Source organism: Xenopus laevis, chromosome 4L (assembly GCF_017654675.1).
Source record: "Xenopus laevis strain J_2021 chromosome 4L, Xenopus_laevis_v10.1, whole genome shotgun sequence".
NCBI classification, from domain to species: domain Eukaryota; kingdom Metazoa; phylum Chordata; class Amphibia; order Anura; family Pipidae; genus Xenopus; species Xenopus laevis.
Genome location: NC_054377.1, coordinates 100,007,482 through 100,034,061, shown reverse-complemented (window position 1 = coordinate 100,034,061; position 26,580 = coordinate 100,007,482). Strand labels below are relative to the sequence as shown.

The window sequence follows — 26,580 nt, the reverse complement described above, 5'->3', positions numbered from 1 at the left end:
AGCTCCTGGGCCTCAGTTTGGACAATCCTGCCATACACGTTAACTTTAACCTGAACTGTAAGCAGCTATTTGGGATTGGCAATTTTTAGCATTTAAAACGGTTGCACTATTTTTTGTCTTTGTTTCAGAAACCTGGTGAAGAAGTACTGCCCAAAGCGTTCAGCTAAAGATGAAGAACCCAGGTATGTTGAGTGGCAGCACACGCAAGGGTTTATACGTTGGTTATATAGAAGTAGTTCATATAGATTTTTCTAGATAATATAAATAATAAAAGATAAAATATTGGGTTATAGAGGTGGAGAAACAGCTATGTTAAATAGGTACATGGGCACCTCTGAAAAAATGTTTAGTTAATATACTTTGTTAACCTGAAAGCCCATCATGGCAAAAAAAAAACTTTCAATTGAATCCAATTACTCTGGCTGGGACTTATCTTTAGAGAAACAGATTATTTTCATTAAGGAATTCCTGTCCCATATAGACAGTGGAGGGCCCCAGTCCGCACATTTGCAGTTTAGTTTACTTCAATGATTTTGTTTTGTGTGTCTGACTCTGAGTGCCTATTGATACCTCTGGCCCTTTGGTGATTAGTACAATTTAAGAATGTCTGTCTCATCTCTGCTGGTATATTTAAGATGTTTTGTTTGCAAACTGCTAAACCATGCACATGCCAATAATAATCATACAATGTGTTAGTCACCACTCACAATATAACTAAGTTTGGAGGGAGGAGGATAGGGGCAATATTCTTGCACTGTGCCCTGGATAACTCTTATTTATATATTTATTTAAAGAATAAGAAACCGATGGTCCACTAGCTTATTAAACATGTTGAGTTAACAAAAGATTCTGAGAGCTTTTTAGGTAAAGGTCCTTCCAGAGTGTCTTAACATATATTAAAGATCAGTGATCCCCAATCAGTGACTCACAAGTAGGGTTACCACCTTTTCTGGAAAAAAAAAATACCGGCCTTCCTATTTATTTATCTTTTTTCCCTATTAATAACATTGAGATCAGCCGTTATTTTTACCGGCTAGGCTGGTAAAATATTGGCCAGGTGGCGACCCCACCAGGGCTCGCACATACGAGCGAGTGCACACACCAAAGAAGAGTCTGTGCGCACGCAAACCCGGAAAGCAGGTAATGTTGCCGAAGGCACAAGAGTCAAGGGACTGAACAAGGGGAAGGAGGCAGAAGATGTACTGTGCCTGGCGTCCCTCCAACTTTGCACCCTAGGCATTTGCCTCTTCTGCCTACCCCTAGTTTCGGCCCTGAAACCTACTCACAAGTAACATGTTGCTCACCAAACCCTTGGATGTTGCTCTCAGTGGCCTCAAAGCAGGTTCTTAATTTTTAATTTCTGACTTAGAAGCATAAAGACCATGTGTACTACCAAATAGACCCACCTGTAGTCTGTCAGTTCACATAACCAATTACTGCTCTTTATTGGGCACCCTAGGAAATTTTTTCATGCTTGTTTTGCTCCCTAACTTTTATTATATTTAAATGTTGCTCACGGGTAAAAAAAAAAAAAAAAAAAAAAAAGGTTGGGGACCCTTGCAGTAGAGTAATCCAAGTAGTATACAGAACAGCTTGGAGGAGTCTTACATCCTGTATGTACCCTAATTTTTGGGTTGTTCCCTTCAATAGCAATTAGATCTGTGATTTTATGCTACCCTCCCAAACTACTTCTAATCACTGGCACCTAAAGTTGGCCATAGATGTGCATATATAGCCTTAATATCAGATGAACGATCGTTCAGCGCAATCTCCCGACCTACCACTAACCATTCAGATTAATTAATGTAGTTGGAGAACAAATCAGACAATGTTCTGCCCGTGACGGCAATCATACAAAAGTTTTGTTCAACAAAGTAGTGTGACAGTCAGCCATTAATATTGTCAGGCAAATACATGCAGAGATATTATTATTAGCCATCAGAAATCTTTTAACCTGTCCAATCGACAAAACAACTGACCCCCGTTCCCTCCTCCCCACCAGCCCAGCTGCTACCCCAGGGCAAATGCCTCTAACTCGTTAATTACCCCTCCGTGCAGACTCTGTCCAATGGCTTTCACAGCAGTCATCTTCTTCTCTTCGGCAATCTTCGGAATGAGACCAGCGAAGCGGCGCATGCGCAGTTGGAGCAATTGCGAAGCGCTGTTCTCATCACCGGCATCATTCTGAAGATTACCGAAACGCCTGAACTTGGCCCCCGTGAACTTCGTTGGACAGTATCTGCACGGAGGGGTAAGTAAAGAGTTAGGGGTATTAGGGTTCCGATTTTTGTTCATTAACAGGCTGTATCTTTTGGATTTGGCTTTCTGTTTAAAGGGCAGAATGCTATAAAGTGAAAAGTGTTATGTTTTGTTTTTTTTTTAATGAAATACATTAACGAATGTGTTACTTGGAAATGTGGCCACCTGTGATTTTAAGCAACATTTCTTCAAAAATGTTTCTACTTTCTATTGCAGATTCACCTCTTGTTTATCTTTTTACAACATTTTAAATGAGCTGAATGACTATGCTGGACAACGAGAGGTAGTGGCGGAAGAAATGGGCCATAGAGTTTATGCTGAGATAATGAGATACTCAAATGACATAAAAGGAGAACGGAAATCGGTATTTCTATTTGATTGCTTTTTTTTTTTTTTTGGTAATTTCCCTCAGCTGCGTGTAATTGTGTGCTGATATTAGTGGTTCCCCTGCCCTTTTTTTTATAGTACCTTTGTACTCAGCAGCTATTGCTATTAGATTGCTGTTACTGTGTATAACCTTTCTTACATTTTGGGTCATTTAACTTGCAGTACTTGGTGGTTTACAACCTTTTTACAGAAGTGCCTGTGTGTTAAAATGCCCAGATTTAGTCAGGAACGACTTCCTATAATATCCAGTGAGAACTATATGTGCGTATAAGGCTGATAGCCCACCAGTGGCTTAATCACCAGCAATAAACCTCCTTCTGTGGGCAGGGAAATCATTAATTTATTTAATTTTTTCCCCCACAGCATCTTCATGAGGGGCGCAAAGCTCAGCAATACCTGGACATGTGCTTAAAACAAATGGATAATGTGAGTTATCATCTGCTTTCCCAACATTATGACAATAACAGAACACGCTGTCATTTATTTTCTTGAGTAATTCCTGTGGTGGGCGGAAGCTGCTTAATTACTAAATATAAATACACTTTGTAAATTATAGTGCTAATTATTTGTGAAAGCCGGCTAATGCTCAGTGCTTGATTACTATTAAATTTACAGAGCAAGAGGAAATTTGAAAGAGAGTGTAGAGAGGCAGAGAAGGCTCAACAAACGTACGAGAGACTGGATAATGACAGCAATGCAACCAGATCTGATGTTGAGAAGGTAAACAAATCTCCCCTCCAGCATCTTGCACTAGTCATAAAAACCTACAAGGTTAAAGCTTTTTTTATTCTGCATCAGCTCTCTTCACCATTGTATCCCTCTACTTATTCTGACTTTATTCTTATTATCATAATACGGCACTTTGTGTCTTATCTTGTATTCTATCCTGGTCTTTTTTTCTTAGGAATAGGTAAATTATTGCCAGAATGCTTTGCAGTGCTATAGTTACATTTATGGACAACTTTCCATTCAATGTGTGGAGCTAGCAGGCATTTTGACCACCACTATAAGCAATGTAGCTCAACATACCTCATATAGAAGCAAAACCTGCATTAGGCTACTGCCATTATTTAAGTGCTTACTGTATTAGGATGCACTCAAAATATTTCGTCATCCATGAGTTACTATCTAGGTTGCTCACTTGTGTAACTTTTCCAACTGAAAAGCCATCAAAATATTTTTCGCAAGTTTTCCACAATAAGGTTTCCTGCTCGGCTGTTATAGCCTCTGACACATGTGGTTTCCTAGGTGGGAAGAATGTGTGGTAAATGTATTGTAGGTGTGTGATGCACCTGGATTAATCTTGCAGCATCTGAATGTGTCAGGCACATGTATCATATTATGGAGCTGTGATCTAGGCATCCTCCCCAAGCAAATAAAAAGACTTGCACACAAGTCCCATTTAAAGGATAACTAAAGCTTAACTACAGAAGAAGTAGGCTAGAAATGTTGTATATTATGTTTTGTGTTTCTGTAGCAACCCAAGACAACCACAACCCTTTAGCAGTAAGGATATGTGCCTCCAAATATGCCCCATTAGCTCCCCATCTTTTTTTCTGTTCATTCACTGCACATGCTCTGTGATGCTGTCACTTACTGAGCTTAGGGACCCACTCACAATATACTGTACCCATAGTATATAAATGTCACAATATAAGGCTAATTAGTAATTAATACAGATACTTACTACATGGCAGCACAGAAACCAGTGCGACTAGCATCAGAATTTAATAATCAATCCTGTAGCATCGGTTTATATTACAGAGAAACCTCATTATCTGCTTGATAATTTGCTACGACCCCTAAGCTTAGCTTCTTAACAGCTGCTCAGAGCCCATTGAGCATGTGAGTGTCACACAGACACTTTCCAAGATGGTGACCCCCCCGTGACAAGTTTGAAGTCCTAGATCATTTATGCTAATGGGAAGCTGAAACTTTAGGCTGGTGCAATAAGTTTATATAAAATATGGCATTTTTAACCATATTCATTTTTAGGTTTTAGTTCTCCTTTAAAAAATGCTCATATTTAGTCCTAGCTATTTGCGCACCTTTTCCTGAATTCAGTACTATTTTAATGTGTGCCAACTACAACATTTAAGAATATTGCAAGATAGTTTGTTGCTCTCGAGATGTATCACACCTGACTACTAGGAGTTGCTGATTTGTTTTCTTAACAATGATATTTAACATGTCCCAATTTTCCACTTATTTCCAGGCAAAACAGCAGCTCCATCTGCGCACACACATGGCAGATGAAAGCAAAAATGAATATGCTGCACAGCTCCAGAATTACAATGCAGAGCAACACAAACATTTTTATATCGTCATCCCACAGATGTATAAGGTAAACTGCTGAATAATTTATGGATATATCCATATAAATCTGTATATAACCTCTCATTTTGTCTTGGGTCTCTTTTTTGATAGAATTGACCCAATGGTGCACATTTTTACTTGGTGCTTAAGGCAAGTCTAGGAATTATTTTCCTGTGCTAAAAAGAATAATAATGCAATATATTGGTACAGATCTTTGCTTTTTAATTTATTTGGGCATTCTTTTCAGCTATGACATGACAACCATACAGGTAAAAACTGTAAGGGTCTCCGCTGTTGTAACGCTATTTTACTTGTAACTCTGACAAGCAAACTGAATCGCCACAATTATGCAGTCATTTTTTGTTATGGTTAATTCTAGTTTAGCGTTAAATGGTTAAAGGATCATATGTTGGCAATGCAGAGGTTTTCCCTGGTTTGTATATCAATAACAATTATTTGTGCAGCTTCTTGGTAACTATGACATTTTACTTTGCTTCGTTGACAGGCCTCTCTGTTCTTTTCGGCAGTGTAGTGCATCAGTTTATTTAAACAGAAAGCACAATGGTGCCTTTCATTTGTTCAGCACAGGATGTCTAGAACTGATTAACCCTGCAAGGCCACAGGGATGGGACAGAATTTCCATGTTACCTTGTCTTTTTTGTTTACTGATTGTAGCACCTCCAAGAAATGGATGAACACAGAACTGTAAAGCTAAGTGAATGTTATAAAGGCTTTGCTGATTCTGAGCGAAAAGTTATTCCCATTATTTCGAAGTGTTTAGAAGGAATGGTTCAAGCGGCCAAGTCAGTAGATGAGAGGCGGGTGAGTGCTTCTTTTCATAAACAGCTAGTATAACTGTATGCATGAAATGCTCTACTTGCACCCTTGTCAATACATTTTGTTAATATTTACTCTTTTTTTTTTTTTTTTTCACAACAAAGCTGTTATTTTCATCTTTGGTCTTGGAAGAATCTTCAGTAATAGTAATTGCCTAGTGACATTATTCTGTTGATTTCAGGACTCCCAGATAGTGGTGGATTGCTTCAAATCTGGCTTTGAGCCGCCCGGAGACTTTCCTTTTGAAGACTACAGCCAGCATATTTACAGGACAGTATCTGATGGCACCATCAGTACCCCAAAGCCAGAGTCATTAAAGCCTGACCCCAGAGTGACAGTTGGGAAAGCCAAGGGCAAACTCTGGCTGTTTGGAAAGAAACCAAAGGTGAGTGACCCATTTAACTAATAGCGCTGTTTGCCGATTATGTCTCGTGCTAAGTCTGTATAACAGAGTGCCATTCTAACTTCTCTGTTCAATTGGAAACAAGTTTGGAAGAGTGGACATATACACAATTTAACCACAGCAAACATGCTTTAAAATAACTGGGCTGTTGTAGAAATCAGTAGTAAACATGTCATGTGTCTTCCTTTATATGGGAATAAGGAGATGTAGATGGTATAGTCTGGAAACGTATGTGCTGTATGCAATTTAAACAGTGGGTTCCTAAGCACACACATTCCTTGCACATGCTAGTGCCTGCAGGCAGATTGGAAACATTTCTCTGTGTTAGGATGTCTATCACCAAATTCTTAAGAAGTCATCTCGGCCACAAGGTGTTTTGATCTCCACTATGATCCGTGTACTATACTGTTTTTTTTCCCACTGGCTACTTCTTTTGTTGTGATCACTGCTACCTGAGAAGATAGCATAACTTTTAGGCTTAGGGCCCTCCTTCAGCTTATGTGTGAAGTGATAGATTAGGTCCCCGCGCTTTCCAGAGAATCTGTACACCACCAATATGGACTGCCAATGGACTTCAAGTCCATCACAACAAGATGAGGGAGTGGATGCATTACACTGAGCCTATGGAGGTTGGTAAATGCTCATTCTTGTGTAAAGGAAAAATACATTTATATTTTAGTGTTTATGCACCTTTTATTATAAGCCCAGCTAAATGAACTTGTATTTAAAAGGGGATTATTTTCCCTGTAAATTAACTATGGCTCGTTTTAGTGGCAAGGAATTGTTCATGCCTATCTTCAGGCAGTCAATGCACATTGAGTTGCAATACATTTAATTGCAGCATTTTCTTTCTTCTATTTGTTGACAAACCCATGTCACTGATGGTGCTTACGTTGCATTTTTAATATGTTGGTCTGTTTGTCATGCAAATACCCTAGTTCCATGCTAATATGCAACTGTAATAGAGAATTCCTTGAAAGTCGGATAACAGAATGTCATGCAATCCTATATTTCTAATCAAATGTAGTGGCAGCTGAGTAGCATTTGTGGTCTGTGCAGCTTTTGCATTATGAATTTTTATTTACACCGACTAGCTGAGATTTTTGCATTGCTAAGCATGTCTAGACATTGACTGCTTCCCCTTTCTGTGCAGCTATATGAAACTGAAATTCTTCACTTCAAACAGAAACATGTTTGTGACAGTGGAATTTTACTCCAGTTTTGGGAAAGCAATTCATCTTTTTTTTCAGGGGGGTAGGGTTTTTCAGCGGCTGGTTCCCACAGTAATTTGTTAGCCTTTGTAGGTCACAGCCATTCAGCCTACAGATAGCCTGGTGTAAATAATGCCATTAGTGAAATATTGGACATTAGGGAAAAACATGGATTTTGCACTTTACTGCCCTCACCACAAATCAGCCTGACACAGAGGTGGACAAACAGTTCTCCATGGAGCAGCACACTGTACTGGCGAATTTATAGCAAGCGATCATGTGTGATTTGGCTGATTTGTGGTTTAGGCTGGCAGCTGTAGGGCTCCTTATAGGCTTATTACTTCTTACAAATCCTATTGTTTGCAGACAGTTTAGACTGCTGTTACAGGAACTTGGTATATGAAAGGCAGTGCTAGGTGGGACTGGGGCAGTGTTAGTTATTACTGTAATCGGGGAAAATATTTTTTTCAAAAAATATAGTGCTGCTCCAGCAGAATTCTGCACTGAAATTAATTTCTCAAAAGAGCAAACAGATTTTTTTATATTTAATTTTGAAATCTGACATGGGGCTAAACATATTGTCAGTTAACCAGCTACCCCCAGTCATGTGACCTGTGCTCTGATAAACTTTAGTCACTCTTTACTGATGTACTGCAAGTTGGAGTGATATCACCCCCCTCCCTTCCACCCCTCAGCATCAACAACAGAAGGTAACCAAATAACCGCTCCCTAACACAAGATAACAGCTCCCTGGTAAGAACAACACTCAATAGTAAAATCCAGACACATTCAGTTACATTGAGTGGGAGAAACAGCCTGCCAGAAAGCAGTTCCATCCTAAAGTGCTGGCTCTTTCTGAAAGCACATGACCAGGCAAAATGACCTGAGATGGCTCCTACACACCAATATTACAATTAAAAAAAAAATACACTTGCTGGTTCAGGAATTATATTTTATATGGTAGACTGCAGTTATTTGCAGTGTAAACCGTGTAATTTAGAAAAACTACATCATAAAAATCATGACAGAATCCAAGGAAATTAATATAATTCATTCTTTTAAGGTAAATCAAAAGGTTCAGTGTAAGTTTTAAAGAGTAATTTGTCTTATGTGACCAAATCTTTGAAGATTGAAAAGTGACCCTATCTCTTCCTTTTCTGTACTTACTTTAAGCCCAATATCCCACCCTGCCCCTTGTCTGGAGCCTTCCCCTCCAGTGGGCTGCACTTCACCATGTCAGACAGTGACCCTCTGCACTATTGTGTGAGTGACGTTGGCACCCACAGGCAGAGAGCTGCTTCTCTGAGAGGCCTAAAAAGAGTGGTAAGTGAAGAAGAGTCTAATGCATGTCAGTGATTGTGTGCAGTGGATTTGCTCCTGTGTGAGATGCAGTACGGAATGTCCCTGCTATGGGCAAGTGAAGAATACAGGTGGTATTTGGATTATGATGGAGTTCAGTCTGCATGCATTGGGTTTTTTATTCTGACTAGCACGCTCAAGAAAGCGTACTAAAATATAAATAATATATACTAATACTATATACTAATAGATAAATAAAGTGTAATGTATATATTTTGATGCCAGCACAGCTATGTACCTTTAATGATGCAAATATCATTATGATAATGAACAGGTATTTGCTTTGTATAGGTTAGCTATTGGGATACAGAGTCATTTTCATGCTTCTTCCTATAGTTCCTTAATGGAGAAGTGGTGCTTTGTTTTGCTGTAGAACAGCCAGGGAATGTCGGGTTCCTTTTGCTTGCCTGGTGGTGTGGCACAAATGTCTGCTCTTGTCTCCCTTTAGCTAATGAAATGGCTATAAAAATAGAAAGTCAGTGTCATTCAGCCATACTTGCATGAATATGTTGAACAACATATACATACTGTATTCACCCTAAGGGTAGGACTTAGGGCAATCCAATTCGCTGCGCAAATACCCGTCAATTCGGATGTGACAGAAGAAAGGTAAGATATACAAATGTCGGATGGTGTTGCATCGTTGATCAGACGCGGCACGACTATCGGATGCAGACGCAGCACGCAGTATCGAGTCGTGGGCCCTAGGGCCCAAAGATCAGATTACAATGCTGAAAATACAGGCAGTCAATCCGACTGGATTTTTAAACGTGGCCAATCGATAGACTGCCCACTTTCACCTTTCAGTAGCTTATAACGGCCTGTGTATGAGCAGCTTAGAGTGGAATGTTCTGAAGGCAACTGTCATCTGACCTGAGCACATGTCAGGCAATTTCAGTGTTGATCTATGGGGGCTCTGGCATTGTCCTAATGCAGTCAAGCACAGAGAGTCCTCCCAGAATTGAACTGTTTATTTAAATTCTCCTTATTATCACTTTTTTGGCTGAAGGAAAAACTTATTTTATGCCCTGATGGAAAGTTTATGTCAATGTGCAATGTTGCAGTTTAACTACAGCTGTAACCAAGATAATTCTAATATAATGATCTTCAGGTTGTTCTTACTGCAGCTGTTTAGCTCCTTCGTCTCTAACAGAAGCCTGTATTGTAATACTGTTTGACAGCTGCGAGGCCACTTGTTGACATTATGGTTTAAAGGGTTGTGTTTGGGGGGTATACAGCACATTTCAAGCAGTGTTTACAATGAAACGTCCCACTTCTCAAAGGGTAAAATTGGGCTCTCCACAGATCACCACTGGAAACGCTTCCCAACTCTCTGTTTGAAACGTGATAAGTTTCCCTTTAACTAGAAAGCAAGCAACCATGTTCCTGTGAATTTCTAAGAAATGCTTCTAGTCAAAGCAACTGTTTGCTATAAGAAGTGGTGCATGGCTTTTGAAGGGAAAATATATACACTTATAAGCATGCTATATAGACGGCTAGATTCTCCAGAAAACCCGTGTAGCTCTCAGTGTTCTCCATGTTCTCCAACAACTCAAGGATGGGGGTTTGGTTGGTTTTGGGATGAAGCAGTGGACGTTGCTATTCAGCAGTTGTTTGGCGGTAGCTCAAGTGTATTTATTTATTTTCTTTCTGTGTGTTCTTGTAACTTTTCACTTATATTTACATTGTTTAAAGGGCCACAGTACACATTTCTTGTATGTTTCAGGGGAATATCTGTGCTGCCAGTTTGTATTCTCTTTCTGTACAGCGGGTTAGAAAGCTGACTTCTTGCTCACCCAGCAAAGCGCTTGCAGGAGGGACTAGGGAAGGTTGCGGAGACCTGAGACAATGGCAGGCTAGGCAAGACTTCAAATGCAAATAAAACCAGCAACAGGGAAATAATTCTACATGACTTATGTCTGGCAGATCCAAAGGGAAAATTAAAATCTACAGTGGCCCTTTAAGTAATGATGGGTTTACTTTATCAGACAAGATAGCAGAAGTCAGCACTCAGTAATGGAAACTTTTGTAGTTGGGGTGCAGGTCTCAGGTAGCCACTTCCACCTCAATATGCAGTATTCCCAAGTAGACAGCACCACTTGGTGCTGTCTACTTGGGAATATTACTTTATCAGACAGTCAGATACATTTTACTGCCTCATAATTAGTCAAAGGTCACAGTACAGAGGTGTATGCAATAATATTGTCCAGTAACTTGCCCTTTCTTTCTGTTTTTGGGATCGGTTCAGTGGTCATTACGGATGGTAAGAAGTGTGTGCCGGTCTGTGTCCCGTTGCTCAAGCTCAATGGCATGAAAGTGTCTGTCTCTGTTATACTCCGCAACATTCCCGCGGGCACAGCTTCTCTACACTCTGCTTGACAAAATTATTTCACAATTTTATATGTATTTTCCTTTACTTTGTGCTTCTTTGTAAAATCAACACTTCTCATCCCCGCAGTTGTACGAAGCAATCAAAATAATGGTTTGGGAAGAAACATTGTAAGAAATAGGCATTAGACACCAGCGGCTGTGGGGTCATGTAATAAAAGGTGCAAAGGATTTCTATGGGTTATTGCACTTGGACAAACGTTGTGCCTTTTATTAAATATAAGGGTCTGGGTAAATAGTGATTGTTTTTGTGCTGTCCCATTATCCTTTTAAGAATATTAGAATAGTATCAGTTTGATTCGGTGAATGTGATTATTTATATGAAATGGAAATTCAGGTTTTCTCTCGATCCCGTTAACACATATTTGGGGGGGGGGGGTAATTACCACCTAGGAATAGAAGAGTCACACATTTGTGCAGGGAGTATTTTTACACTGTTTATTCTGTATGCCTTTCAGAATCAAAAAAATTACTTGGGGGGGGGGGACATTTTTGGCATTTTCCAAAGCTGTGAAAGGAACCACATGCACAGTCTCTGGGGCCCAGGAATAAAAGGGCTTTAATGTCGCACTACACTGAGCTTTTGACCCTCTTTTCACCAGTTCAGTGAATAGGGTTTGTTTTGAATATACTATTGTTTTCATTAGGAAATTAACATTTCTGATCTGAACAAGCACAATGAAAGCAAATCAACTGTTCACTTAAAGCCTGCAGATGGGGAAAGGGTGGGGTTTGTTTATACAGAGGGCAATTCCAGTGGATTGCTGATTTGATTGCACTGGTATGAACTAAAAGTAGAATGACACTTTACTTTCTGTTTCAGATTTTGCCCTGTGTAGTGCAAACACTATTCGTTATTGAACTATTCGTTATTGAACTAGTTTTGAAAAATGGGGGTACAGTAGCATTTGCATTCTGTACATAATAAACACACGGATTTCTGCACTGATAACCAGGCATTGTGTTAAAGCAAATCCAAGGGTGAATCATTCGTTAAACATCCCAGACACTAGATTGATATCAATGCCAAACGTGTGATGTACATACATGTCATTGCTTATATCATGTGCTGACACTTGAGTGTGTGTGTGTTTGGGGCTGTTCTCCTCTCTGCCTGTGTAATGGTCTGTAAGGGGTTAATGTCCGCCTGTATTAAAGTTCTCAGCTCATGAATGTAATCTTGTTTAATGGCACACGCAGGAACCCAGACACGGCAGCAGAGTATGCGCTCACACCTCACTTATTTGCATTTCCACTCTCCCTGCTGTATAAAGTCCCACACCTAATAAACTAAATGGACTTTGTAATCATGCGAAAGAGCCATAATATATTCATGTTTATTAATGCAATGACATCAAGGCTCTATCAGTTTGTCAGGTCCTATAGACTTCACGCGTTTTGTATTGAGCAGAGTCCATTTTTGGAAGGAAATGATTTCTTTTGGGTTTTTGGTTTTTACCTTTTAGTAGCACGGGGCTACAGGGGGAAGGAAAGTGCAGAGCAGCCCTAATGCTTGTCCTGTTTGTATAAGGCTTTAGCTTCCTCTTCATTATTGTCTATTGTTTTACATACAGGTTCAGATGTATTAAAGCTCTGCTGTCAAAGCTATTACCTTTATCCCTCCCACACTCACTGTGAATCACATGCAGAGCACTCCAGTAGTAACGTAGAATAGAAACAAGCTTTCCAGCTACAGCCCCATTCATCCTCCTGTGTGTCTTGCTGTGAGCTGTGCTGGGGATCTGTAGCTACAGTCCTTGCCATAGAGCCATATAGGAGTGCGGCTTCATACCTGAATAGGAAAAATTGCCATGAAATAATACACTTTTACACTTCATGCAAGCAAATAAGTCACTCTTTTTCTTATGAGAAATATACAGGTATGGGATCCGTTATCCAGAACCAGTTATCCAGACAGCTCTGAATTATAGAAACGCCATCTCCCATAGACTCCATTTTATCCAAATAATCCAAATTTTTACAAATGATTTCTTTTTTCTCTGTAATAATAAAACAGTAGCTTGTACTTGGTCCAAACCAAGATATAATTAATCCTTATTGGAAGCAAAACCAGCCTATTGGGGTTATTTATTGTTTACATGATTTTCTAGTAGATTTAAGGTATAAAGATCCAAATTATGGAAAGATCGGGTATCCGGAAAAACACAGATCCCAAGTATACTTGATTATTGGTGTCATAGTTGTAATTTTTGGTTTCATACTCGAGGCTAATGTCACGTGGGGTGCAGCTTGTGCGTGAAGCATACACTCAGTGCACCCTCATAGGCTCATACATTACTTAAAGGGGTTGTTCACTTTCCAAACACTTTTTCAGTTGAGTTTTCAGATTGTTCTCCAGAAGACTTTTTTTTTTCAATTGCTTCCCATTATATGTTTTTTTACAGTTTTTCCAAAATCTGAGTTAAAAGTTCCTCTCTCTGGTGTTTGAGTCTGGCAGCTCAGTAATTCAGGTACAGATTCTGCGCTGTTACAATTTCGCTGATACATTTCTCAGCAGCATCTCTGGAGTATTGGCAACTATTGTATCAATTCTAACAGCTGCCTTTAATAAAACTCCGGATTCTGCTCAGCAGGGACAAAGATAAGAAATGTGTCAACTAAATGTATCAATTTAGAACAGTTTAGAGGGTCGACGACCCTCCTCCCGGAGCTGCTTTTGAAGGTGAAAAATTAGACTTTACACTTCAATATTAGTAGAACGGTAACTTGTAGAAAATAGAATTTAACTGGAAAAGAGTCTTTATTTCTGGTGAACTATCTGAAACCAACTGAACTGAAAAAAGTGTTGGAAGGTGAACAACCCCTTTAAAGGGGTAGTTCACCTTTAAGTTCAATTTTAGTATGTATAGAATTGCTAATTCTAAGCAACTTTTCAATTCGTCTTCATTATTCTTTATAGTTTTTTTTAATTATTTGCCTAGTTTTTCTGACTCTTTCCAGCTTTCAAATGGGGGTCACTGACCCCTTCCGAAAACAAATGCTCTGTATGGCTACACATTTATTGTTATTGCTACTTTTAATGATGCTTCTTTCTATTCAGGCCTCTCCTATTCATATTCCAGTCTCTTGTTCAAATTAGGGCATGGTAGCTAGGGCAATTGGGACCCTAGCAACTAGATTGCCAACACTGCAAACTGTTTCAGAATATCACTCTCTACATCATTCTAAAAGTTTACTCAAAGGCGAACAGCCCCTTTAAGTGGGGTTTTGTGCTCATGCTGAGAAAATACCATGTGTATTTAGCCTAAGGAGAATAAGGTTTGTCTGGTAATTTACTTGACCCCCAATAACTTGATGCTTCATATATTTTAAAATATGCCTGCTCCAAAATGTTTTTTTTTTTTTTTTTTTTTTTATTCCCTGGGATATATAGTCTCATAATTTCTGTCTGTGATATAACCCAGAAGAGAGATTCATTTTCTGTGTATTTGTTTGGAGTGTGTGTGCCTAGCAGGTGTGTGTTACTGTTCTGGATTTCTTTTGGCAGCGGGGATCTGCTAAAATCCTCCGTGGGATATTCATGTGCATGTTCTGCTTATCAGACTATTCTTCACCCTCTCCAGTGAGCTTCTATGTGTATTTCTTTTTACTTGCTTGTCCACTCATGTACTTGATGTTTCTCTCGAAACAGGGTCCGGCTCTGGAAGATTTCAGCCACCTTCCCCCAGAACAAAGACGCAAGAGGCTGCAGCAGAGAATTGATGAGCTCAGTCGAGAACTTCAGAAAGAGATGGATCAAAAGTATGTGCTGTTCTCTGACCGTATAATCTCTGAGGCCAGAGGATTGTTTCTGTTTGGGCTGTAGAGGTTTTAGGTGGTGTAAAAACTATAGTTCTTGTAATCTGATGATTAGTCTCCCGCCAAGTTATTTCACTTTTGGGGGGATCTCCACCTAAAAAACAGTTTTTGGCATAAATTAAGAAAAGGTAAATTCTAAGCAACTTTCCAGTATTCATTAGACATTTTAAGTGGTTTTAAAATCATTTGAGATTAGTACTTTGGTTGTTTGCATTCTCTTCACTCCTGAAACTCACTGATGAGCAGACCTGGGGGAGACCTTATTCCTGTTTCATCAGACCCAGAGAACAGAAAAAGGATAAACAGATGCTGCTTTCAGTTTCATTTACATAGAACCTGAAAAGCAATGTGAAGGTTTACTGAACGTATTTTGGAAAGTGTTTACAATAAAACTTTCATGCAAAAGAATTGGGAGTGGAAGGACTCATTTCAATCCCCAGTGGAAGATTCGGAGTATTTTTAAGTTGCCCAAATATGCGACTCCAAATCATGAAACCAACTCCATAACAGTTGCTGGATGGTATTCATGTAAGAGCTTGTTAAGTGATTAGTGCTGGTAATGATGGCAGTCCACATTTCTAAGTGACAGTAATCTGACGGGCAAGAGTCATCGGGTGAAGACAACGGGGACTCCTCAAAATTACTAGGATTTCTCCATGCACCCGTAGGCCAATGACAAGGAGAAACCGATGAATGTGGAAACATTCACTGCCGATGCTGAAAACTATAGGCTTTTAACAATAAATAAATGTGGTTTATAGGCTGTCACTGCAGAGAAACTACCTTAATCCATTCTCTACCTTCCTTGGGAAATTAACAGGGAACATTCTGCAAACTCCCAGCAAAACAGAGCCCATAAAAATTACTTTATCATCTTTGTTACTATAGAGACGCGCTGAATAAAATGAAAGATGTGTATGAGAAGAACCCGCAGATGGGAGATCCAGGCAGCTTGCTACCAAAAATAGCGGAAACAACAGGCAACATCGAAAGGCTGCGGATGGAAATTCATAAAAACGAGGTTGGCATATACGGTATTGCTTTTAGGCGTGCCTGTGTATTCTCATTGTCATTTGCTTTAAACTCCTTTAATTGAACCAAAGCAAATTATAACCGTTCCTTTGATGTATTTACTTTAGTTTGCAGTAAATTGTATTTTTATGTGCCTTTTATTTGGAATATATGTAATTTGTTGAATGAGATTGGACTTGAAACTTTCATTGGTTCTATTAGGCTTGGTTATCGGAAGTGGAGGGCAAAGTATCCCAGAGAAGTGAGAGACGACACAGCGCTGAAGCCAACCATCTTGTAGCACAAGGAAGAGAGAGGTCAGTACTTGCTGTCTAGCACAGTTAAGCAGAAATAATCATTACTCTAACAAAGTAATCCTCCCTAGACTACTAACCCACTTGTATATCTGGAGCTACTACTGACCAGCTCTGCAGTGTTTCTTTGCCAGTTGTAGTCTGGGACAATCTGATTGCAGTCTAGGTTGCAGTGATATGGCAGTTGATTTAAACAGCAGATATCTCACGCTTCAGGCTGTCTTTATTGCACTTCTAATGAACCTGTTTTTTGTCTGTGTAGCCCTGAAGGAAGTTATACTGAAGATGCCAATCAGGAAGGCAGAGTTCAGCCTCAGCCCCATTCTCACCCTGAGTTTGATGATGAATTTGATGATGATGAACCACTCCCAGCTATAGGACACTGCAAAGCCCTCTATCCTTTTGATGGTATGTCTATTTATTGGCAGGAGTGTTCACATTTACCTTTTTTTATGCTCAGGTGATTTTTTTTCCCCTCTTGGTTCCTGACTAGCGCTCTAGTGGAAATTCCCAAAATGCCCATTAGTGCTGCAAAGTAGAACTGGCACATCCAAAGGCTATTTATGTAATACTTGGGTACTAGGCTTATGACTGCACATAACCACTAGAGGGACCTAGAGATTTGTGCTGTAGAAGTATATGACTGCAGGAAAATACACATATATGTAGCCCTGTAGTAATGGCATAATGGAGTTGCCTGTGCCAACCATTTATTGGCTACAAGCTTTGCTTGTGTAGGTTTTGTATCTCTAATGGCTTAAATATTTACTAGTATTGTGTATTTATCAGCTAAGCATTAATTGCTAGTTATAAAAGTCACAGCTGGATTTTCATTTTGTGAATAGTGTAATAGTGTAACACCATAAGCCACCCTTGTTGCCTACCACTGACTTGAATGGCAGCCGTCTGTCACCGGTTTCACGTGTCGATTTTGGCCCTAAAAATGCTGATAATTTTCTTTCCAGGAACAAATCTGCATGTAAGAACAGAGACTGGTGTCTGCCATGCAATAATAGTTGGCAGAAGCATTTCTTTGCTGGTGAAAATTCACCTGATGTAAGAAGCTCCTTCTTACCATTAACCTGAAGCAGTAATCCATAGCAACCAATAAGATGTTTAAAAGCAAACGGGTGACCAATAAATTCTAGCTGCTGATTGGATGTTATTGGTTATTGCTCCCAGGGAAACTTAGTGCCTTTTATTACATACCCCCCTCCCCAGTGAGATGCAGTAGTTACTGTAAGGAAGTAAAATAGAATATTTGTACTGTATGTAAAAAAAAACTTGTAAAAATATGAGCTAATGCACAGCCCATGTCTTATCGGTCAGTCTGGTGCTTTTGTCTTTGTGTCCAGTATAAATAACTGTGTAACATGACTCTCTCCTGTCTCTCTAGGCAATAATGAAGGCACCTTGGCAATGAAAGAAGGGGACGTATTGTATATTATAGAGGAAGATAAAGGGGATGGATGGACAAGAGCAAGGAAACAAAATGGAGACGAGGGCTATGTACCCACATCCTACATAGAGATCACTCTAGAAAAAAACAGTAAAGGTGCAGTAACCTATATCTAACGTCTAACGTACACATACCCCTGCTACTGTCAGACTGAGAGGAAAAGGCACAAGGACAAAGTGTTATTAGCTGATCTATATTGTTCACTGTGTGAGCTCCCACATTTCACTCATGGGGATATTTAGCAGACAAACAACTTGTAACCACTTCCTCTAATATCAGGTCTTGAGTAGGTTTTTGGTTTATCATTTGCCCTTAGTCCAGGGCTTTCCAATCTGAGGTACTCCAGCTGGGATAGAGCTTGGGTAGGGTTTGAATCCTGCACACATAGTTGGTGAATAGCCATATACCTGCTGTGTACTATCAATTCTTGCAGTAATGGTACTTTCACCAACCTCTGACCCCTTTTTTTTTTTTATTTTTTTTAAACATTTAGTTTGGGTTGTTTTAATTTAATTTAACCATTTTTAAGGCAGGTTGTACTGAACATGACCAGGTTCACTCAAACCATGGCTTTTTTTGGCTTGAAATATTTTATTGTCGTATATACGACGGGTTGTTTTATTCTCTTTCTTTTTTTTTAACCTATAATTCTAAATGTAATTCCTAATTAATGTGTAGTCTGGTCTGTATTTAATCACAATGTTCCAAACATGACAATAAAATCAATTTCTTCTTGGGGAATCCAAGGCAAAATCAAAAGAATTTTTGCATGATTGCATGATTTTCTAGTAGACTTTAGGGGGTATATTTATCAAAGAGTGAAGTTAGAGATCGCCACAGTCCTGTAGAGTGAAATTCCACCACTCTCCACTCATTTCTATGGGATTTTAAAAGGCGTATTTGTCCAAGGATAAACTTTCACCCGTTGATAAATCTCATAAAAATAAATGGAGAATTTCACACTACAGGACTGTGGCGATCTCTAACTTCCCTCTTTGATCCAAATAACAAAAAGATCCATTATCCCTAAAACCCCGGATCCTGAGAATTCATGGAACATAAGAATATTTTTTAGACTTCAAATTTTCGGTATACTTCCTCCATTTTTGTGATCATGAACCTTTGGCAGCTTTATGCCATAGACTGGAGTGATCTGCAGAGAGATTACAAGCCCTATCCTAATACTCGTGTCTGTCAGCAATACCTTCTGTGTTGTACAGTTTGTGGACAGAGCTTGAGTGAAAATGATCAGACATTCTAGAAACACTTTGGTGCAGCTTCAACTCCAATCTCTTCCTATTACATGAGAAAAACTCATGACTTTGGGCTGTGACCCTGTGGTGTGTCCCTGGCATTTCCCATGAGACGTGAGCAGCCCCAGGATCACTAGCTCATGATGATATGAAGAAGTCTATGGAACCCTCACAGTTCTCTGGCCTTAAGGACTATTTCAAGGGCAGCCTTGAAAAAGAAATCTAATGCTGCAGGGCTACATATTCAACCCTACAGTTCTGCATTTGTAGGCCTTTGACACACGTAGCAACTTTGGGGCATTTTGTGTGTCTTTTATCGATCCCATGCTCAAATGATGACATTATAACGCGGTGCTTAGCAAGGAATACTACACTCTTGCACTGTTTCAGGCGAGTAGCAAATAAAAATCTCTGCTGCTGCATCTCCACATGCTGAGCTTTGGGCATAAAACACAGAGGGCAGAAGACCCTCAAGTGCTGTAACTGTATCGTATTACAGTCTGGGGGACTCAAGTCTGAAATCGCTGTTTTGCAATTAAAGGGGAACTACCGCAAAAAACCTTCCTCATACTAGAAACTTTCTAAATACAATCAATTAAATATTCTGCATTGTTTCTGAAATAATTTATGTTCACTATTCCTCTCTCGGCATCTGTATCTCCTCATTCTGTCTTCTTGCAGCAGTTGGGTGTCAGATATTCATTGACCCTTTCTTAGCAGATGAATTAGAGCTCACTTAAATAATTGATTCCAGTACAAATATAACTGCCTTTTGCACAAATTCTGCATGTAGAGAGACAGGTTATCTGTTGATTTTAATAGAGTGAGCTCTAATACATCTTCTAGGCAAAAGGAGCCCCCCTATAAGATATATTGGATCATTCATCTGACACCCAACTGCTGCATGAAGACAGAATGTAGAGAAACCGTTGCTGAGAGAGGAATAGTGAAGATAAACTCGATTATTTCAGAAATAGTACAGAATTTTTATTGATTGTATTTAGAAATCTTCTTATTTAAGTATGCTAAAGCTAATATTAAAATGTTCACGATAATTCCCCTTTAAGTGTTCACCACCTTTCTGCAGTATTTAAAAACAGTCTCTCTATCTTCCTTTCTTTTAATGGTCGGGTAGCCAGCCCCAATGATATCTGCCCCGTTTGTATTTCTGCTTCTAATGGGCAAATCAGCCTGAGATCTATTGCTGTCTCTGTAATCAGTAAGTCCCCCCGTGTCTGTGCTTCTATATTCAGAAAGAGAGACTTCATTGCTTGCTATCTGCTTTATTGTATTCTAGTGAAATCTTTGTGGCATAAATATTCCTGAAAAGGAACAAATAGACATTCTCTGTTTTCTCCATCTGACGTGCATTGGTAACTGGCCTCTTTTCTCTTTTTCCTCTTGGACTGCAGGTTCCTGAAGAAGGTTTTCTGTGACTCTGGGCGAGATGTGGAAGGCGGCTACATGCAGTTTCTTTTAAGGGGAGGGGATTAGGCCGGGCCCATGTGAGAGCAGCAACAAGCTCGAGTGCATGATACATGCATCCATTATTCACTAACTCAGTCACACCCTCCCTTTATTACTATGATGCAATAGCCTGAGTGCATCATGCAAGCAGCAGTTCTCTGATGTAATACCATCAACTTGTCTTTAATTGGGAAATATGCTAGTGAATGTTCATTAAAGGGAATCTACTGGTAATACTTCATTTCTGAATAGCGCATAGCAGTTCATTTGCTGAAGAGTCATGGCTGTAGATCACTAACTGGCAGGCCTTACTAGTCCTTACTGGTTTTTGTTCCTATAGCAGAATGCTGTACAACACGGGCAAGCAATATGGTTGCTGCTATTGATAAATAAATTAAATGCTTTCTTTATGTATTCTTCTGACAACAAATAGTGTGTATATGTATATATATATATATATATATATATATATATATATATATATATATATATATATATATATATATATATATATATATATATATGTATATATATATATGTATATATATATTATATATATTTTTTTATTTTACAATACACCTTACTGTAACTATTAGTTACTGAAAACACTGCTCATGCTTTTATAAGATTGAAGTCTCAAAAACCCAGAAATAATAACAATAGATTCCCTTTTTAGCTGCATTCTGGTGTAAAATGAATGTTGGATTGGTAGTTCTTCATGATTTAACTGAACTCTGACCTCCTGAGCTCTGCTGGTTCCTTAACCAGATACTCAACCTCACTCGATTGGCCTCCCAGTATCCCACGATGGACTCGGGGTCTGGTTGTTGCAGCTCCGTAGCTGAACTAATTGCAGGTTGAACTGCCTTGTATCTAAACTGGTACATTGTGCTTCTGTGCTTTTATCCAACAGTAAATTCTAGGTGGGTGGCACACAAGACAAGGAGAAGAAGAGCAAAAGTCCAGAACTTCCCTCTTGTGCCACTGCCCTTAGATAAATAAATCTGCAAAAAAAGGTCAAATATTTGTGCTTCAAGATGTCCTAGTTCAGTTAACCTACTACATGTTTCACAGGGTAGCAATAACATTTGCAGCTTTCTTGAATATTCACTAGCATGTTCCAGCCAATAGAATTATTCTCAAGACCAGTTGCCTGTTGGGTTTTAACATGTGAATGTCTGCCTGTGCCATCTCCATTCTCGACCCTAACACTCTGTTTGCATGTAGCGGCCTTTTTGTTCTCTTTTTTTTCTCTCCATCTTCTTCTTTCCATGGTCTGCCTTTCTTCATATCAACTTATCACTTAATCCATTCATACCAATGCTCAAGTGTTGCTGCTATTCCTATCCGTCTCTATCAGTAACTTATTACATTCCAGTTTTCTGTCGGTGATAGAGAGTTTGTATGGCTACAGTTCTCCTTCCTTTGAGCACTGTTTCTGGAGAAGGAAATCTCTGAAATCTGGATCCCATTCTCCTCCTCTTCCCCCCCTCCAGCCCTAATGGGAAGATCATTCTACACTGGGCAACCTGGCCAAAGAGTCAAGATCTTCCTCCTTCTTTAGACCAAGTCGACTACTTTCCATTCAGATGCTGCCTTAAACTGGAGTGCCTACCACACTGATTCTAAATGATACCACAATATTCTACCCGCTGAGATAGCAATCCTGCCATTTTTTATGCAGCTAAATCTCATAATCCTCTGTATTTTAACATCAGTTAGACATTACCTAGCCATTCTAAGCAACAGCATATTAATTCAATTTAATAGAAAATCTTATTTCTTGATAGCTGTTAATATGGACTCAATGCTGATTTGCTGACACGGAGGCTGTAAGGAATATCCTGTGACATTACTGATCCCATCCAGGGAAAATCCACCTTCCTACAGCTATAAGTGCTGGGATTGTAGATCCACAACAGCTTCCTGGCACTTGTATTTATGGGTTTATTACAATCAGAACTTGCGTCCTTTCAGCTCATGTTGTACTACAACTCTCAGTCGGTCAGTTTGTTGATGGCATGCGGTTGTCGTTTAGCAACAGATGGAGGGATTAAAGGACGTCCAAATCCATTTTATAACATGAGATCCGAGGAGTCATCTTGGCCTATAAATCGTATACAAATAATGGTAATATTTTATAATTGTATGCACTTTTACTTTTTTTTTTTAAATAAACCAGTTGAATTCTGATCTGTTTATATTGTACATATAAATGCCCACTTCAGTCACTTGTCTTTAACACTTTGGAGAAAGTGTAAGAAACAAGGGAAAGTTGTGCTCACTACTAATTTTTAAAACCATTAGGTGGTGAACACAACTTTTGGTTGTTTTTTATAGTTTATACAGGAGTAGTGACCAGCTCCATGTTGTAGCTCCCACCCTTCCCAGCTATAGTCAGGTGATCCCACTGGTGGCCAATAAAAGGGCAGCCATGTTTGGAAGTTTTAACCTTGAAAGCAGCTAGTAAGTTGCAGGTAAAACTTTGTCCCTGTGTAAAATGTATAATGAAGCAATAGAATTCTTAATGAATCAGATAAAATTGAGCGTAGGACTGGCCAGATATGGGATGACTTTGACATAGTTGGCCAGCTTAAATATATTGCAATATATGGACAAACAATCCCTGTTTTGTTTAAAGGGTAAGGCATTTTTAGTAGCTTATGGCACAAAATGTCTTAAATATATTGATAATGGGTTGAGTGCAGAGGACTCTTGTAGTTGAGTGTTAAAGTGCTTATCGATCCATTGAGACAAAGTTGAATTTGTGTTTATTTACATGGAGAGTTGACTGGCAGAACTGTTATACAATCAAAATATAGATTTATCACAGCAGACTGGGGCTATTTAAACTGCTATAGGTGTTAGTGGGCTGCTGGGTGGTTTAATGAGACATGTACCGTACCATGTAAAAGTGCTCAGTGATCTTCTGCAATTTATTTTTGGTAAGATTAGATGTGTCCATACACTGATGCTAGAGGTGAATTGGATGCTGAAGCTGTTTGAGGGCCCTGGGGTGGGCTATTGAGTCCTTGGTGGAGGGAGAATGGCTGTGTTTGTTGAAGATTCAATTACAATACATCTGATCAAGGGCCATAGCAATGGTCTAGGGCTCCAAGCCAAATCCCAGGGCCTCTAATTTATGTGTGAAGATTAAACTTAAAGAATTTTACTGCTGTTTAAAGCTTCTGAAAGACTAAGTTTATGGGATCATCCGATTGGCTTTCCTGACTAACATCTGGCCGAAAATCTTCCAGATGTCCATCGGGCAGGTTTCAAAATCCCATTGGACCAAGAACTGCAACGGTTTGTTGCTGTGGCCCTTGCTCCAACTGCCTGCATTCCCTAGGGCCTACAATCAGATCGGCCTGATCTCGCCCATTCAAGGTGGGCATATGGGGCATGATCTGCTCCCCATCTTTACACTTACATCATGAATATGGAACATGAGGGCCCACTGCTGTTCACACAGGACATGTTACATTACTGAGGCCGGAGGCTTCCCTGCTCCGTTATCTGACATAAGTGATGGAAATGTGGCCACTGCTACCGACTGTCACCCAATCAGTCCTCAGGTGATCAGATGGATAAAAGGGATTGGCTTTGAGCTTCAGAACTCCAATCCAGTGTGCATTTAGCTTGGTTTCTAATGGCTGTGACTATTTTCCAGTGTTATCTTCAATTGTTATCCTATAAAAATGTACAATTTTTCTGTCAGACCCATTGTACTCATCATGAAAGGGGAGGAAGATAAATACCACTATTACACAGCAGACTGGGGCTATTTAAACTGTTATATAATAAATTCTGAATATTGTACACAAGGATTATTTATATAGTGTCTATCGACAAAACTACAGACAGTTGTAGTATTTTTTTTCTTTTTATATATATATATATAGGAAAAGTGTTGCAAAACCATTTTGGTGCCAGAGTCCGCCATCTTTGTTTTGCCCCCCCCCTGGCAACAAATAGGTTGTGTACAATGGTTGCAGGTTGTTTAATTGTTTGCAGTGAATTGAGTCAGCACTGAGCAATAAAGCAACAGAGGTGAATGTTTTCACGTACTCTCACACCAAACACTGCAACATCAGTAACTAGACAAGTATAAGGAAAGAGCCTTGTACTCTCTACAGTCATTGTTCTCTTTCACGTGACTCGTATTAATACATTTTTACCCCCCAGTGAATGGTTTTTTTAATCCAATGTTGCACACGTTGATTTTTATTGGTAAATACATTGTTTAAAAATAGTGTTCTCTGTTGAGAATATTTTCATGGAATAAAACAAAGGAAACATTTTAATGGCCAGCTTGTTCTTATTTGTTGTCATCGACAAGTCATTTAGCTGACAGTTAGAAGTCGGAATTCACCCACATGAAACGTTAATTCTCAACACCAAGTACAGGTATGGGACCTGGTATCCAGAATGCTCGGGACCTGGGATTTTCTGGGTAACTGATGTTTCCGTAATTTGGATCTTCATACCTTAAGTCTACTAGAAATTCATTTAAACATTAAATAAACCCAATAGGTTGGTTTTGCATCCAATAAGGATTAATTATATCTTAGTTTGGATCAAGAACAAGTTACTGTTTTATTATTACAGAGAAAAGGAAATAATTTTTAAAAATCTGGATAAAATGGAGTCTATGGGCATTCTGTAATTCTGAGCTTTCTGGATAACTGGTTTCCGGATAACCAATCCCATGCCTGTACAATGAATTGGTTTATTATTCACAACCGTTGTTACCTGCACTCATTCCCTGAAATTAACTTTAATATTCTCTGTGTAAAATATAAACTCTAGTGCCTTTGGAAGATCCATTAGAAATAGGAGCTATGATTTTCACTTCTCCAGCCTTTCAGGGATTCATTGTGTAATCTGGGAACTATTTTGAAGGAGGTTTGAACAAATGAATTGGAACTTTTGAGCAGATTGGGCAGCAGCACATTGGCAGGTTTCAGACTCTCAGGCTATATATATATATATATATATATACACACAGCATGGAGTCCCATGTAGTGGCCTTAGGAGAGGGACAGTGTCTCTGGCATAATAGAAAACATTAATTTCACTGATTCTGATCAGAGGCCTCCTGTCCTAAAGAGAGAAGGGGTCATTGATGATCCCCAGGGGGGCAAGAGCCCAACTCACTTACAAAATACTTGTGTCCCCAGGGTTGTCACTCTCTGCACTTCAAAGCCGAGCACAGAGACATGTCTATTTGCACAATACATCACACACTGTGCAAAAAAAAAGGCAGATAGTGACTTTTTTGCACTTTTACAATGCACCATGTGGTCAGTGTACAATGAGCGTTTCCCACAGTTTGCTACTGAGATCCGTGGTGTTAGGGGCTCCTTGTGTACCGAAAGCCATAAGTCCCTTTCATTTGTAGCGTTCTTAACTCGTCTTGACTACGGCTGTATAATAATTGTACAATATCGGGTACCTGACCTCGCAGATCTGCTGAGACCTGTTTCACAAGACCCACAGGAGGATCAGTTACAATCGTTTTGTTTCCTATTCCTGTACTGCTGCCTGGGGAAGTCTTTGTCTAATGGACCTGCCTCACTGAGCAACACAATCACTCCGGCCACATCAGAACTAAATACACTGACCTTTAGAAATGTCACAAAACAAAACGTTTGCATTAGTGAATAATTATTTTGGTGAGGATCAGGTATTTGTGTAGGGTTTTAGTTGGCCTGGAACTGGAATGCACTGGCCCAAAAATCAGCTTACCTGGAAGATAGTCAGTGTGTATGAGTGTGAAAGAAACGGCGGCTCCCTGTTCTTTCCAATGGAGCTTGCACAACACAACATGATCAAAATAGGTTCACCCTAAAGGGCCAGTAACATCAAAAGGTGTCATACATAAATGCATGCTACTCTGCTGTGTAACTGTTGTGGATTTGGAATCGGGACACATATTGACTTGGCTGTATTGCCCAGTAACTTTATCGTTAGCAAAATAGCTGGCAACTGTGTTGTGTTACTTTGTGGACAGAAAGGCAAACAAATGCCACTCTGATGATGGCTGGATGCTCACAAAAGTGGAATTATGGGAATTAGAAAAGCCACAACATCTACC

At 39.4% G+C, this 26,580-nt stretch overlaps 1 protein-coding gene across 3 annotated transcripts in view; it reads left to right on the top strand.

Annotated features, from left to right (window-relative positions):
• The window catches only part of fnbp1l.L (formin binding protein 1 like L homeolog), a 62,761-nt gene extending 41,823 nt beyond the window's left edge, over positions 1-20,938 (top strand). The window contains exons 3-15 of one of the 3 annotated variants that reach the window (XM_018256964.2): positions 129-182; positions 2,476-2,623; positions 3,010-3,072; positions 3,262-3,366; positions 4,862-4,990; positions 5,638-5,784; positions 5,981-6,184; positions 14,813-14,922; positions 15,868-16,000; positions 16,213-16,307; positions 16,567-16,712; positions 17,701-17,859; positions 20,429-20,938. In XM_018256964.2, the coding sequence (XP_018112453.1) occupies positions 129-182; positions 2,476-2,623; positions 3,010-3,072; positions 3,262-3,366; positions 4,862-4,990; positions 5,638-5,784; positions 5,981-6,184; positions 14,813-14,922; positions 15,868-16,000; positions 16,213-16,307; positions 16,567-16,712; positions 17,701-17,859; positions 20,429-20,436 (1,501 nt within the window). In that variant the 3' untranslated portion in view covers positions 20,437-20,938. 3 annotated transcript variants of the gene reach the window in all.
• Positions 20,939-26,580: the final 5,642 nt, after the last annotated feature.